This window comes from Arachis hypogaea, chromosome 3 (genome assembly GCF_003086295.3).
Source record: "Arachis hypogaea cultivar Tifrunner chromosome 3, arahy.Tifrunner.gnm2.J5K5, whole genome shotgun sequence".
Taxonomy (NCBI): Eukaryota; Viridiplantae; Streptophyta; class Magnoliopsida; order Fabales; family Fabaceae; genus Arachis; species Arachis hypogaea.
This window is the reverse complement of record NC_092038.1, coordinates 139408308-139423655: the sequence shown is the minus strand read 5'-3', so window position 1 is coordinate 139423655 and position 15348 is coordinate 139408308. Positions and strand designations below refer to the sequence as shown.

Below are 15348 nucleotides of genomic sequence, written 5' to 3'. Positions count from 1 at the left end.
TTGAATTAAATTTTTTAGGCAGAACACCAGAGAGAAGAACGTAAGAGAGAAAGAAGAACTTAGGAAATTCAGAGAAGCACGTAGGAGAGAATGAAAAATGATAAAGTAACTGTTTTTATGAAGTGAGTAGAAAATTAAAAAAAATTCTAATATTTAAAATTTAAATTAATTTTAATTACTAATATATTTATCTATAAAATAGAAATATATTTTAATTAAAATTTAATTAAATAATATTATTTGAATTAAAAGACTGATTAAAGGTTGAAAGTTAAAAGAAAACTATAATTTTTCTTTCAAAAGTTTTGGATAATCCTAAAACTACATTTATTTTTGTGAATAGAACATAATATGATACTAAAACAGAAATAATAGAACAGAAACATTAAAAATTATTTTTTGTAGATTGTGTTTGGATATAATATATATCATACTAATGTAATGTCCAATATTATGTTTCAATGCACATAAATAAGATTAAAATATTATGCAAAATAATTAAAATAGTCACACAAAAAAATATCTCTTCTACCCTTTTCTTTCTTCCTCTGTCTTTCACTCATTTTTTGTTATCTAATCTTTTGCCAATTATTGAAGGATGGTAGAAAAATGATACCTACTATACTTGCTAAACTTTGCTTATGCTCTTTTGTGCAACTCAACATTTAAAACTTTATGGATACCATTCATTTTCTTAATTTTTTAAATTTTTTATTTTGTTGTTTCTAAATTTTTTATTGTGTAAATTGAGATATTGAATAGGTGTTGAATTTGTTTTTTTTACCCTAATTGAAAAAAGAAGAAGAACACAATAAAAAAAATGAATACAGAGATAGAAAAAGAACAAGAAGAAGAGAATATCGAACTGTAATTATCTATGGATAAAAGCGAAAAAAAATTTCATTAAAATTCGTGTCCATCTTCCTAAATTTTGTGTCCATATCATTATTCTTCGTTTAAAAGTAGATACAAAAATAAAAAAAAATTCTATTCAATGTTTATGTTTCTCTGTCTAAATATTTTTTAGATATTTATTATTTATATTTTTGTGTCATGTCTACAAAAACAAACGTAAATTAAAAGATAGATATAATATTTTAAAAGAGTATGAATATATATAGAAATATGAAGAATAGTGTAAAATAATTTAAAAATATTTAAAAAATGTGATAAATTAAATATTTATAATAAAAATTTTGAATATTTAATTTAGACTATTGATCAGATTAAATTATAATCATTAATTAAAAAAATAAATGATTATAAATAGGATAATAATTTAAATTTTATAGAGTATGAGTTATTTAGAATTTATGGGATATAAATTATTTATAATAAATATTTGTGTTAATAAAATAATTTTTTTACAATTTTTTTGTATTTTTTATTCAATATTAAAAATGAGACTAATTAATTAATAAATTATAGTTTAAATGGTATAATTTTTTTATATTTATTTAAAAAATTACAAATTTAAATTTTTTTATTTTTAATTAAAAAAATGAGACTAATTTAATGTTAACTTAAGAGATTGAATGAATTCAAATACCTACACAATAACATTGGAATATGTTTAAGATAGTGCCGCATAACTTCCTAGTGGAAAAAATACGGATAATAATCATCATCTAATTTTTTAATTTTTACACATCATTTTCATTACATCATCACTCTCATTTATTGTATTGTTTTTCTTCAAATATGAAAAGTTTGAAAATGGTGTTCTGACGTGGAAATGCGAAAGTCATTAAAGTACAAACAAGGCGAAAAGAGAGAGAGAGGGATGGAATTTTTTTTGCTTTTGACATAGTAGATTTCAGCAGAAGGTTCACATAACAGGCTATTAGTTCAATGGCAGAGCGTGCTGTTTTCTTTTTTATAAATGGATCTTTTCGAACTTAGAATATTTTAAATGAGTATAAAAAAAATATGTTATTTAAGTTATAATTTATTTACAAAATAATATATTCTTGTTAAATAAAGAATATGAAAAATATACATATTTTAATATTTAATTATTTATATAGATATATTTTTTAATTTATATATAATCTAATTTAAATTATATATAACATAATGAATAAAATAAATTTATTATATAACTATACATAAAAAAATTCTTTTGTTAAAAAATAAAAATGCTTTTTATTTTTAGTATTGAAATTGTAGTGGTATCTTTTAAAAAATATAAAAATTTAATGTAATTTTTATATAAAAAATATGAGAATTAAATTTGTGGTTTTTAATTTTTTTGGATCTGTTTTTTAAAAAATATAAATTTAAGAGTTAAATTTGTATAGTAGTATTAAAATTTTTTTAAACATATTAATCGGACCTCTGATTTACTTGAGAACGAAAAAAAATTATCTTATTATTACGCATTATAGAAATTTAATTCTCTAATTTTCTAAATTTAAAGATCTGATTTGTTATTTAAAATAATAAAATTTAAATTCATATAAAAAAAACACACTAATTAATCATCAATTCATGACTAGATTTCTTTTAAACGAAGAAAACAAAATATCAGCACAAACAGAATATACAATTTTTATTTTGTTATTTTCAAAGATCTTTTGTTCAATCACGGAAGCGGAGAAGACAAGGAGATCAGGCAGAAATAGAGTGCGCAACCCCACAGAAATTATATTATTTTAATCAACGCCGATTGACCAAAAACATTTTGTTTACAAATATACAACAGGCCATGAAGGCAAGGCTTCTTTTCAACACAACACACGTATATATATTCTTCACCCTAATGTCCTGAATTATTTGTTTTACTTTTCACATATTTATATTATATTACATGACACACCACTCCTATTAATTAATTACATTGTTGATATTCCTGAAGAATGAAGAGGAATGAGTGAAGTAATGTTGATGAGGAAGCTGTTCTGCAACCAGAAGGTAGAAAAGCCCCATGACTCCAGTGTGACTTCGACTGCTGCTGCTGTAGTTAGACTCCAGGGTTACTTTTTCGCCATCAATGATCTTTACAGAACCTGGTTTAGGATAACAAGTGGTCATTCCTACAATGTAACCTGCCTCATTTCCTGCTTCATCTCCAGTTCCATATTTTGCCATTGAGGTACATATTACCCTTCCATCCTGAAAAGTGAAAACCAGTTTGCACAACTTTCAGAACACAAGCTACACATATTTAAAGTTTAAGGGGCAGAATAGTCATTAATCACCTGTCCATATAGAGTTGCTCCAATTCCAGCTGAATGTTGATGAGCTACACCATACACAACATAGCCACCCTTTGGAAATGGGAGGCTTGTTCTCTTCACATCAAGACAATCATTACCTTTCTTGGTGTCTCTGTTGCAAGGATCTACTTCATACTCAACCTGTAACAAAGAAGAATAAATATTCATGTTGCTCAATTATTCCTGTTACCTAGATTATTTTTCATTAGCAATAATGTAGACTCAATTGTAGGTGTAACCACTTAACAAATATTTTTTAAAGAATTCAGCCACTCATGACTCACCCGGCAATCATGATCTGAGCTTGTTATACTTGAAGTATCTGAAATTTTCAAAGTATCAGTGACATCAATTATATAAATCTTAACAGGAACAACATATTCATCCCAATCAATCCACTTCACTGTGTATCTCAAATAGAGGCTTCTCTTGGGACCTTGAAAGCCTTTCTTCAACCTGCACTGAGTCTCATGATAGCAACAATTCAAACCTCCTATGTAATCTGGAGGCAAAGGCTTGCCAAATTCATTGACTGTAACATTATAAAGGTCACACCTACACTCAGTGCACCCCAACTTATCCTCCACGCCTCGCGTATCGATGGCGTGGATATTAAGCATCCATTTCTCCTCATACCCTTCTTCAGGATTGCCTATTTCTAACCCAAAAGGATCTGGAATATCCGTATTTGTTCCTCTTGTTTCAGATCCAATACCATAATACTGTCCAAGAACATTTCCCTGGCATATGCCACTATTTCTCACAACCCCTGATTCGAAGATTGAGTCTGACACATGAAGAACTCGATGAGGATCATAGCTTGCGTGTGTTGCAAGTTTAGACTTGGATTGACGGTATCTTATAAGAGCCCAATGGTGGAGGTAAGTTTCATGGAGGGGTACAGAGTTTCCAGCTTCATCAACAACTTCAGCAGTGAAACCCTTGAGAGCAACATGACCTCTTGGAAAATCAATATCATAGTAATTTTTATTGGAAACCGCTCCCGGTCCTATTTCAATCTTTGGGGAAAGATGAACTGCTGTCTTAATTTTATTCTCAGTCTTCCAAGAAAATAAAGAAGCTGAGCATGGACTGCCTAACACCAGCAAGAGTATTGCCAATGAAATCGCCTCACACATTTTGTTGGTTGACCTGTCATCAAAATTCTTATTATTGTTCACTAATCAGCTAATTATAAATTAAGATAGAGATATTTTGCATATATTTATGTATGTTTCTGAGGCAATTATTAATCATGATGCAAAATTCATAGAAAGCTGAAAAGAAATATGACATAAACTGATAAAAAAACATTATGGCGATAGGAGAAACAATGATTAGCTTCTTATGTATAGAAAAGGGGAAAAAAGTTCAGTGTTTATTAACACAAAAATAAACTTATAAATTCCACCAAATTGACATTATTGACATGGAACAAGCTAAACAGACAGCAGCAATAATCTGAGAGGAAGTAGGGTGGTCATGAAAAAGAAAAGAGACAGGGAAGAGCATGCATAATGAAGGAGGAAACAGGGATAGAATGGTTTCATTTGCTTACATTCAATTCAAAGAGTGCCACACCACAAGGCAGAGTGCAATTGAATGCGGAAGCAGCAACCACGATTTATAGGCAAAATATTTGAGGAGAGAAACTTCCTCACGTCTGAAATCACAAATGTCACCCAAATGGATAAAATATTTAGAGAAAACAGAGAAATAGTTCCATAATTTTCTAATTAGAAGATAGGCAAGTTTTTCTCTAATTAAAAATATAAAAATATTTTTGATTTTTTAAAATATAAAATATTTAAATTTTTTGTTTAAAATATATAAAAATAACTTGATCTCTTAAAAAAATTTAGATGTCTTACGTTTTAAAGAAATGATAAATATTTTTGTTTTTTTAATTAATCGAGACTTTGGGATAAAAAAGTCAGATATTTATTTATTGTTTACTCAAAAATAAAAGTACAAATAAATTTATGTATAATTTATTGTTTTGTCTAAAAAATCCTTTGTATACAAAAAAAATTTAATATATAATTATTTGAAAACTTTTGTAATGAAAACATACTTAATTACATATATATCAAAAGTACATATAAATAACACAATATAAATATCAAATAATACATGTTAAAACACAATCTAGTAAATAATTTAATGATCGATTGTTTAGTGTTTACCATACAGTATTTTTGGGGGGAAAATAACACATCAATTTAATTATATAAACACAATTATCGTAAAGTTAAAGTCGCACTCACTAAAAAAAAAAATAACACATCAATTGGAATATATACATACAATTATGTAAAGTTAAGTTAAAGTCACTTTCACTCAAAATTAAAGTTATAAAAAATCACACACTAGGATTTTTTATTTATATAAATTAAATAAATATTTTATTTACTAAAATAAATAATTTAAAAAATTATTATAAAAATACGTCATCTATTATTATCTCGTTTACACTATAAACGAGATATATGAATTTTTTTAATTTCTATATATCTCGTTTATCGTGTAAATGAGATATATGTATTTCTAAATATAAAAATATTAATAATTTAAAATAGATCAAACATTAAAAATATATTTTTATATTTATAAATACATATATTTTGTTTACACCGTAAACGAAATAATTTTTAATATATTTTAATGTAAACGAGATATATTAAATTGAAAAAATTCACATATTTTGTTTACTGTATAAACAAAATAAAAGTAGATGGTGTATTTTTGTAATAATTTTTAAAATTATTTATTTTAGTAAATAAAATATTTATTTAATTTATATAAATAAAAAAACCCCTGGTAACCCCACCCACTATCTTATAAGATTGCAATGAAAACTAACAAGCCCAAATTAGGACAATAAAAGTCATTCCATATATAATTATTCCTTATTCTAAAACATGTAAGTCAAAAATTAAAGATGTATTTGATTTGTATTTTTATTATTTATTTTTATATTTAGTATTTTTTATTTTTTTCACAAAATGACAAAATACAAAAAATAAAAAATACTAAAAATAAAAATAAAAAATGAAAATACAAATTAAACTTATTCTAAATTTTTTCCTTGGACACGTGGTGCATGATGAAAGGAGTTTGGTTAATACGAAATATAGTCCCCGGTTATATGCTCTAAGCAGTGACGTCTGCTATGGATGACTATTTAATGGGAAACGTCGAGCAACACAGTACGAATAATAGTGACATTAACAAATCTTACATCTAGAAGAATCAGTTAGTCCTTCTTAATGCAGCTGGATTCATTTGTTCTCTTTATCATGGCCGTTTTCGTTGAAATTAAACTTAACGGCAATTTGGCAGATTTTTCACATATCAAAGCAAATAAATTTTAATTATTGTGAAAATATGCGAGTTAGTTCAATATCTAACTTTTTGGGAATCAAATTTACTCTTAGCTTCTTTGTAAATATCAATTTTATGATATGCATTAAAGTCTTTTATTTTGTCATGATAAAAAAACAACGATCTTTTAATTTTTTTTTTCAAACGATGAACTAATAAATCAAAATCAAATTAACTTATAAAATTAAATGCTTAAAAGGTCAATAAAATTTGACTAAACATAATAATAGTTGCAAATGTACATAAAAAGATTTAAAAATATAATTAGAATATAAAGTGCAAAAAAATAAATTATATGAAAATAAAGTATAAAATTATTTGTTATTCTATTTATAAAGATTTTTTTACTAATTCTGTGTTGATCTGAGGATGATGATAACTCAAAAATAACTGTTTTTATCAAATACAATTTGATAATTGTCTCATAAATTATGTTTTCTAATTTTAAAAAACGGTTTTACTATCTAGTTGAAATCAATTTCAAATCGCACCATACTATCGATACTAACTCGAGTCGAGTTAAAAATATGAACTTTGAGATTCACCAATAATTGAACTCGATCTTTTGGATTTAGAGTTTTGATATCATGTCATGATATCATTCATCCAAAAACTTCAGCCGATGGAAAAAGATAACACTAATAGTTATATATCTAATATTGAATTGGATATTCTTAAATCTCTATTGTACACATTGTATAACATTGACTCCCTATATTTTCTCAAATCAATAACATACAAACAAATGTTAAATTTTTTTACCAATTCTCTTTCTGTCAAGTCTTCCATTAATCTCAGAAATTGCTAAACTAACATCAACATATCGATTGTTGACATTTCTTTCATCGAGCAACAACAGCGTTAAGAAAAAATATATTTTATTATTCTATCGTATTTATCCTTCTTTATAATAAGATGATATAAATTTAAAGCATAATTTATCCTCATAACTTTTTCATATATATGACAGAATCTCCCATCCCTAATTATTTGCGTCCACGTACCACTTGCCATGAATCAGATGATATGCAATTAAGTAAGCTCACCAATATAAAATAGAATGAGATCTTTTCAATTTTTTTAATTTTCATTTAAAAGAATAAAATATAATTTTTTATTATTAATCTTATAAATAAAATTATAAAAAATATTAAAAATTAAATATTACATTTTAGTCCTTCGATTGAAATAAAATCAGGAGAATCCATTTCCCACAAAATATATGTTAAACATAAATAGATGTTCATGTTGTGTATAAAGTGTCCAAACTTTGATTGTGACGGGGACAAGTTCTTGAATGTCACGGAAAAACAATAATCACGGGGGATAAGAGAGGTACGTTGACGAGGAGCTTGTGAAAATTTATAAGAAAAAGTCTAGGGGTTAGCAGATTTTGTGATTTTTAGCCATTAATTAGTTATCAATGATGTTTTTAATGGTGTGAAATTATATGTAGAATCATTCAATTTTCTTTTAATGATTAAGTGCTTGTCAGAATTTAATAAAAGTGTTGGCCTACTAATACTCCTCAATTTATAATGATTTGTGTACAATAAGAGAGAGGTGCATGATAAAATAGGAGCATAGAGTGCGATAATTTAGTTCTATTCGAATCGGATAGATAAGATGAAAATGATATATTAAACGCATTATGCATCAAAATTAAACTCTACAATATATTTTATCATTTTATATGTTATTTTTATAATTTTAAAAATATAGTCTCTAATCATTATAAAAAAAAAGATGACAAATTAGACTTTAATTTTTTTAAAAAATAACATACTTTTTTAATATTAAATAATAAATAACTAAGTTGCTCATTGAAATAAACAAGATTTATTTTAAAAATTGACATTACTAATAAAAAAAAGGGAATAGAAGAGTTAAAAAATGATTATGCATAAACGGTTGTAAGTTACCACAACGCATTTTTCCATAATCCGCTACTCAAAAACGCATTTTATAAACCCTAGTTCAAGCATAAGGCCATAGTGTTTTTTTCAGCTTCAGTTTTTGTGCATGATCCTTCTTCTCTATCACGGTTTAAAGTTAACCTTGAATGCACATAATCCGCAAAGGATTTTACGTGAAAATTCGTAAAATATTTTAGCTTAATATAAACTGTTTTAGAATATTATAATTGTATAAATTTGATATCTAAATATTTTAATAGGATAATATTAGGATAGTAAAAAGTAATGGTGAGTAAAAAGTAAAGATTATATTTTTATAATAAAAATGCGAAAAATAGTTATTATTTTATTTAGCTATTAATTTATTTTTTTTAGTTTAATTTTTTTATTTAATAATTTAATAATATATTTTATCTTATATTTTTAAATATTAATAATTAATTAATAACAAAAAATAACAAATAGCTTTCCTCTTGTGTACTCAATTTGCTCGAAATAGCTTTCAATTGCACATTTAATTTGCAGTGTTGCACTTCTGTTCCCGACTCTTCAATTGTTATCGTGTGATATACGTTACTATATTATGAACTATTTAAATCCCTTGATTGATTGATACAATGCATGGTTCGTGATTGTGTTGAAACTTGGAACAAGTTTCGATAATATCATAGTGGATTAGTGGGGTTCTCTCATTATCAAGTATCAACACGTTAGACGTTCCCAGCTGACTCATCTCATGCACGTCCACACGTAATATTAATAGTCCGTTTGAATAGGTTGATAAGTGACTTTTTTTTTTAATTTTTAACTTATGAAAAAATGTAGTATTAATGTCTGGTATAATTTTCAAAGCAAAATTGTAACTTTTTAAAAAGTTATTTTAGTGTTTAAGGAGAAGTTAAAAAAAATGACTTCTCTCCTATGATGCACGGATACTGACACGGGACACGACACGACACGGGATATGCAGACACGCGAATTTTAAAATCTTACATGACACAGGGACACGCATATATATAAAATATAAAGTATTTTTTAGATAAATTGTAATGATATTTTGATATTTTATTGATATTAAAATATAAAATAAAATTTTTAATTATTTTTAATGTCTTATTTTAATTATATCAAGTATTTAAAATATTTTTTGTTTTAATAAATAATAATATATACTATATCTAAATTTATTTTAAGAATATATGTTACGAATAAGACTGGACACGCAGACACGTGGTGGTATTTAGGTGTGTCTAGACGTATCTGGAGAAGAATTTTTTATTTTTTATTAAGATACGGTTGGACACAGCAGATACACGTGTCGGACGAGTATCGCTGAGTGTCATGTCCAAAATATATCTGACACGCGGACACGATAACTCAGCGAAGTGTCCGTGCTTCATAACTTCTCTCATAATAAAATTTTTTTATTATTTTTTTTAAATAAATACTTTTAGAACTAAAACTACAAATACAAAATAATTTATTTATAAACTACTTTTAATATAAATATTTATTATTTAAATTATTTCTTCAAAAAATAACTTAATTAAATTGTCTATCTAAATTGAGCCTAAGTCTATTTTATCAGCGAAGGAAAATATACAAATAAAATCAACATGAGCATAAAAAGAAATACAAGAGCTCATATTTTTAGTATAAAAAGTAGAAAATTTGTTAAAGTTTGTTTAAATATAAGATAAAAATAAAAAGTATTAGTTATTTAATATCTTTTGTATATCTAATAGTTATGAGTAATATCTTCTTTAAAAATAAGATACTTTAGTTTTTTAATTTTAAAATATATAAAATATTCTATAATACTTATTTCTATTAAATAATAATTTTTTTTGTTAGTTACTAACGATTTGCTGACATAAATAAAATATTAATTCACATACATAACCGTTAAATATTTACATGTATAATTTGAACAAATTAATCCCTAATAAAATAAAATATAAAACAATATTTAAAAAATTTAAAAAATTGTAAAATAATCTCTTCAACTTATTTATATATAATTATTTGTGAATTAATAAATTTTAATTTTTAAAACTTTTGGTATAGTTATCTCAAATTTTTAGTACATTAGTGAATGAATCCTTGCTAAGCACGGAAATTAAAAATTATATTATTCATGCATAATATAATGTGTACCATTAATCCAATTAAATTAAGATACACGAATATTTTTTCATGAATGAGAAACTTAATTTATTCTTTACATGTTAATTATTAATGTTAAAAAAAAATTTCATCTCATATTCCATAACAAAAATACTTTTTCATATTAATTTGAAAAAATCACTTAATTAAGCTAAGGGGGAAATTACACGAATCAGCTAAATCAAAAATTTGTTCATAAATTAACCAGTTTACATTTTTATATAGTTCAAATTAGCCTAATTCGAACTTCATTTTCATGTAATTCGAATTACACTGATTCGAATTACACACGCACACACCCACTAATTCGAATCAACCTGATTCGAATTACACACATGCACGCATTCCTAAGTAATTCGAATACTGGTTCGAATTATACTGGGCCAGATGTGTATAAATATGGTGTGAACGTGAATTGATCTCATTAGAGTGAGAAAATGGCTAGTGAGGAGAGTTTTGTAGTGTTGGTTCATCACAGAGGATCGATTAAGAGGAAAACACGATCTGGTGTGAAGTTCACTGATAAGGATCCTCTCAGTATTTTTATGAGGCCTACGACGAACTATGATGAGTTTGTGAATTCTATACTATAGAAACTTGGTCTACAAGGCGTGAAACGGGTTCACAAGTTATTCTATCGCATTCCAATATCAGTGCTGCAAGAAATAGTGAAGTATGATTGTTTCACGATCGGGAGTGATGAGGACTTGCAGGTCCTGTTTTATTGTCGTCGGCGATTTCCCGAGGTTAGGACACCTGAGCTGTTGGCGAAGTTGGTTGATGTGGTATCTAGCTCGGGAGATTCAAACCGGAATACCTACACTATAGGCACGGTAGCCGGTTCTAGCTCCAAACCTGTTGGTGCATGTTCGTCCGTCCCTGTGAATGAACCTCCGGTCGAGCCTGTCGCCTCCCCGTCGTTCGCTGTTGATCTCAACTGTAGTGGAGGTGGAGAGGTTGGAATAGTGGATGTTTTGCCGACTTCTTTACAATGTGCTGCACCGGCTAGTCTAGGTGATGCATTGCTGGATGATGTTGGCGATGATGATGTGGAGCCGGATACCATTGCTGATGTGATATTGGAGCGAGTGATCCAGCTAGGGCTGGAGGTGGTTCTAGCTCTGGCACACAACAGTCTTTTCATCTTTGGACTTGGATGCCATGAGACAGGAGGGAGTTCCTGGAGAGCCTACTGGATTTGGTGCTAGAGATGACCAGGGGTCTGCAGGTTTCACAGAGTTTCAGGTTGGTTAGCAGTTTCAGGATAAATATGAGGCTGTGTTAAGTGTGAAGACGTGTAGCATCCAACGCAGGGTACAGTACAAAGTGGTGGAGTCTGACTATCGCCGGTATGTTGGGAAGTGTTCTGAGTTTGGGAATGGGTGCATATGGTTGATTAGGCTAAGTCTCCGGCAGCACAAGGGTATTTAGGAGGTAAAATGATACAACAGACCACATACGTGTCTCACGACGTCCATCTCTAGCGATCACAGGAGTCTGGATTATCATGTAATCTCGGATTTCATCATGTCAATGGTTAGAGCTGATGCATCCGTCAGCATCAAGGTGCTTCTGAATGCGACGGTGGCATACTTTGGGTTCAGGCCGACGTATAGGAGGATTTGGTTGGCGAAGCAGAAGGCCGTTGCCCACATCTATGGTAATTGGGATGAGTCGTACAATGAGATCCCGCGGTGAGTGTTAGAAGTTCAGTTGACGATGTCTGCCTTCACATCTGCACTCGAGGTCCCTTCTCGCTAGCAGAAGGATTGTGACCTGACCACCTGCAACTCACATCGATGGTATAAAGAAAGCAAGGTATCACACATAGTATAACATTATAAGCGGACACGGAATAGAATAATTTTAGACGAAATAGAAAAAAATGATAACAGTACCTCGAGGCCAAGGGCCAGCTGAACGTTTCATACCCAGCAGGTCTAAACCCAGGAAAGCGCCAGAAGATCCAAGACTGAAGTAGCTGTAATGGACTAGCTAGCTTCACCACATGTCTGTTGGCCACTCGGCACATGCACCGGTACAACCACGCGAGTGCTGCCGACCCCCAGCTATAGCCACCCATATCCTCAAGCCTAGGCACGTAGGGTAGCCACCTAATGTGAATACGGTTGCCGGACTTGTCAGCAAAGAGCTGAGTGCCTAACAGCATCATGATATACGCCCGAGCATAGTGCCTGACTGTCTCCTCGTCGGCTCCCTCAGGGCACTCTCCAAACATCTCCTGGAACCAGCTGCAGTTCACTGCAAACTTTTGGATTTGGTTCGCAAGAGGTAACACACCAAGCAACTCCTGGAACCACACCCAAGCTGGACGGCCACCCTGGATGTATGTCTGAAAATCCGTCAAGCAACCACTGACATAACGTCCATCGACCGGCAACCCCAACTGGTACGCCACGTCATGCAGTGTGATCGTGCACTCCCCGAACAGCATGTAAAATGTGTGCGTCTCCGGACGCCACTGCTCGACGAAAGCACTCACAAGGGGTTCATCCAATCTGAACCATCTCTCGTTCAGTCTCACAAGATGGTATAATCCCGCCATCTGCAAGTACGGAACGTACGTCTCATCCAGTTGCATGCCCTGCTGCCGTCGCATGCTCGAGATGCATCGCTGGGGCTACACATATAATGGACCAGATAATTAAAACCACTAACAAAGCCAATTACAAAACCACTAACAAAAACCACTAACATAAACTACTTGCAAAACCACTAACAAAATCACTAACAAAACCACTAACGAAACAAGTAACATAAACCACTTGCAAAACCACTAACAAAACCAATAACATAAACCACTAGCAAAACCAGTAACAAAATCACTAACAAAACCACTTACAAGACCAGATAACAAAACCACTAACATAAACCACTTGCAAAATCACTAACAAAACCACGTGCAAAACCACTAACAAAACCACAAACATTATCACTAACAAAACATAAAAAATCATTCACATACAATATTACCAACGTCATTTACCATCAAAACCACTAATATAACGTATATAAACAAACGAATAAGTTACCTAATCCTACTTAAAAAAAAATATTACGTACTAACCTCTTCGTTGATGACCCCGGCTATATGAGCTACACCATCCAAACGATATAGTCTGTCCGGATTATCCCCCATGGGCTGAATATCCTGCTCGAGCCTTTCTTGGAGTCGTGATGGGTCGTTTTCTCTGGGATTTGGTGGGGTATGATAATGGAAAGGTGGTTCGAATGAGGTTGGTTAGAACTCCTTTTATAGCCGAAGCAAGAGTAATTCAAAATACCCCAATTCGAATTACTACTAGAGACAAAAATTGAGTAATTCGAATCAGTCCAATTCGAATTACTTAGGAACACGTGCATGGGTGTAATTCGAATCATCCTAATTTGAATTACTATGTGTGAGTAATTCGAATAAGGTTGATTCAAATTAATGGGTGTGTGCGTGTGCGTGTGTGTGTAATTCGAATCATTACATGGAGATGAAGTTTAAATTAAGGTGATTCGAACTATATAGAAATGTGGACTGGTTGATTCATGAACAAATTTTTTATTTGACTGATTCGTGTAATTTTTTCCTCCCCTTAACTTATATAAGTGATTTGCCTTATTAATTTGCTATTGAACTTATATATTATTAGCCCCTGTCTAACACTGGTAACACGTAATAAATTTCATATTAAATTGTAAGCCAAAAATATAATCATATAAAAATATTTAAACTTGTAATATACAAATATAATTATACGTACGAATATAAGATTTACAACTAAATATAATAAAATTAAGTCAGTTCTATGATATACTAATTATACAAAAAAAAATAAAGTTTAGTGGTCGAAAAATAACATGACTAAACACATTTATAATCCAACATCTTTGAGTATATCAATTTCAAATGGATATGTTGATAGAGCCTTGAATATATAAGCAACTTACAACTTGTAAACAAAAACAAAATTCATCTATCCAAAACCAAACTTAAACTCAGTTTGCCTACTAAAACTATTAAAAAACTTAAAGTAGAATCCTCCATTAGTGAAAGAGTCAGAACCAATTATAATTCATCAAAAGATTTGAACTCTTTACATAAAGCAGTAGGAATATACTATACAATGAAAACACAATGAATAAGCACATTGGTTTTGTATCCATAAAATTAGTTGATGCAACAAAAAAAATGAATGATACAAAAAATCTAATCTGCATATATAGATCACTACCTAATGGATAAAAGTTGAAAATCTTTTCAAAAGATTCTTTGAAAATGTATTTATGTGAAAAATTACCAATAAATTCTACTTCATTTTTTACATTGTTCTAGCTGTATCATCAACACCCAATTCATGTAACACAATAGATTTAAACATTAAACATAAAGAAAAAAAGGATAACAGAAATGAAAATTCTAATATTCTATTATATAATATATTAAAAATTTTAACATTCCACTGTATATACATTGAAACTCTTAGAAGAATATAGTTGAGATGTATGATTTATTAATGATTTACATAAATAAAGTGCAACAAATAATACCTACATGAATACATATTTAGTATAATGTACACATGACTAAAATTATGACACATTAGATAGCCTAATAAAAACTAAAGACATGCTCACATGCACACACAAATTAT

General features: G+C 29.3%; 2 protein-coding genes across 3 annotated transcripts; both read right to left on the bottom strand.

The window, feature by feature from the left end:
- Nucleotides 1-2610: 2610 nt before the first annotated feature.
- Nucleotides 2611-4983, bottom strand: LOC112734564 (uncharacterized). Of its 2 annotated transcripts, none has more exons than XM_025783922.3 (4): nucleotides 4777-4983; nucleotides 3503-4370; nucleotides 3201-3359; nucleotides 2611-3114 (listed from the first exon to the last, which is right to left on the bottom strand). In XM_025783922.3, coding segments are annotated over exons 1-4 (1317 nt in total). In that variant the 5' UTR covers nucleotides 4779-4983; the 3' UTR covers nucleotides 2611-2826. The 2 variants fall into 2 exon arrangements, with proteins under 2 accessions (XP_025639707.1, XP_025639708.1); XM_025783923.2 differs by having other exon boundaries at nucleotides 3503-4384; nucleotides 4777-4902.
- Nucleotides 4984-12413: 7430 nt separating this feature from the next.
- LOC112735624 (protein MAIN-LIKE 1-like) lies at nucleotides 12414-13304 on the bottom strand. The gene is made up of 2 exons (XM_025785150.1): nucleotides 12583-13304; nucleotides 12414-12468 (listed from the first exon to the last, which is right to left on the bottom strand). Exons 1-2 carry the CDS (start codon nucleotides 13302-13304, stop codon nucleotides 12414-12416), a joined length of 777 nt encoding a protein of 258 aa, XP_025640935.1.
- Nucleotides 13305-15348: the final 2044 nt, after the last annotated feature.

What these genes read in the sequence shown, in the direction of transcription:
- LOC112734564 (XM_025783922.3), bottom strand. An exon ending in GCTCAGATCATGATTGCCGG is followed by an intron (nt 3,360 to 3,502) that starts GTGAGTCATGAG and finishes TCTTTGTTACAG; the next exon opens with GTTGAGTATGAAGTAGATCC. An exon ending in GAGCAACTCTATATGGACAG is followed by an intron (nt 3,115 to 3,200) that starts GTGATTAATGAC and finishes TTCACTTTTCAG; the next exon opens with GATGGAAGGGTAATATGTAC.
- LOC112735624 (XM_025785150.1), bottom strand. Translation starts at nt 13,304, where the DNA reads ATGCGACGGCAGCAGGGCATGCAACTGGATGAGACGTACGTTCCGTAC. An exon ending in AGCTGGCCCTTGGCCTCGAG is followed by an intron (nt 12,469 to 12,582) that starts GTACTGTTATCA and finishes TGTGAGTTGCAG; the next exon opens with GTGGTCAGGTCACAATCCTT.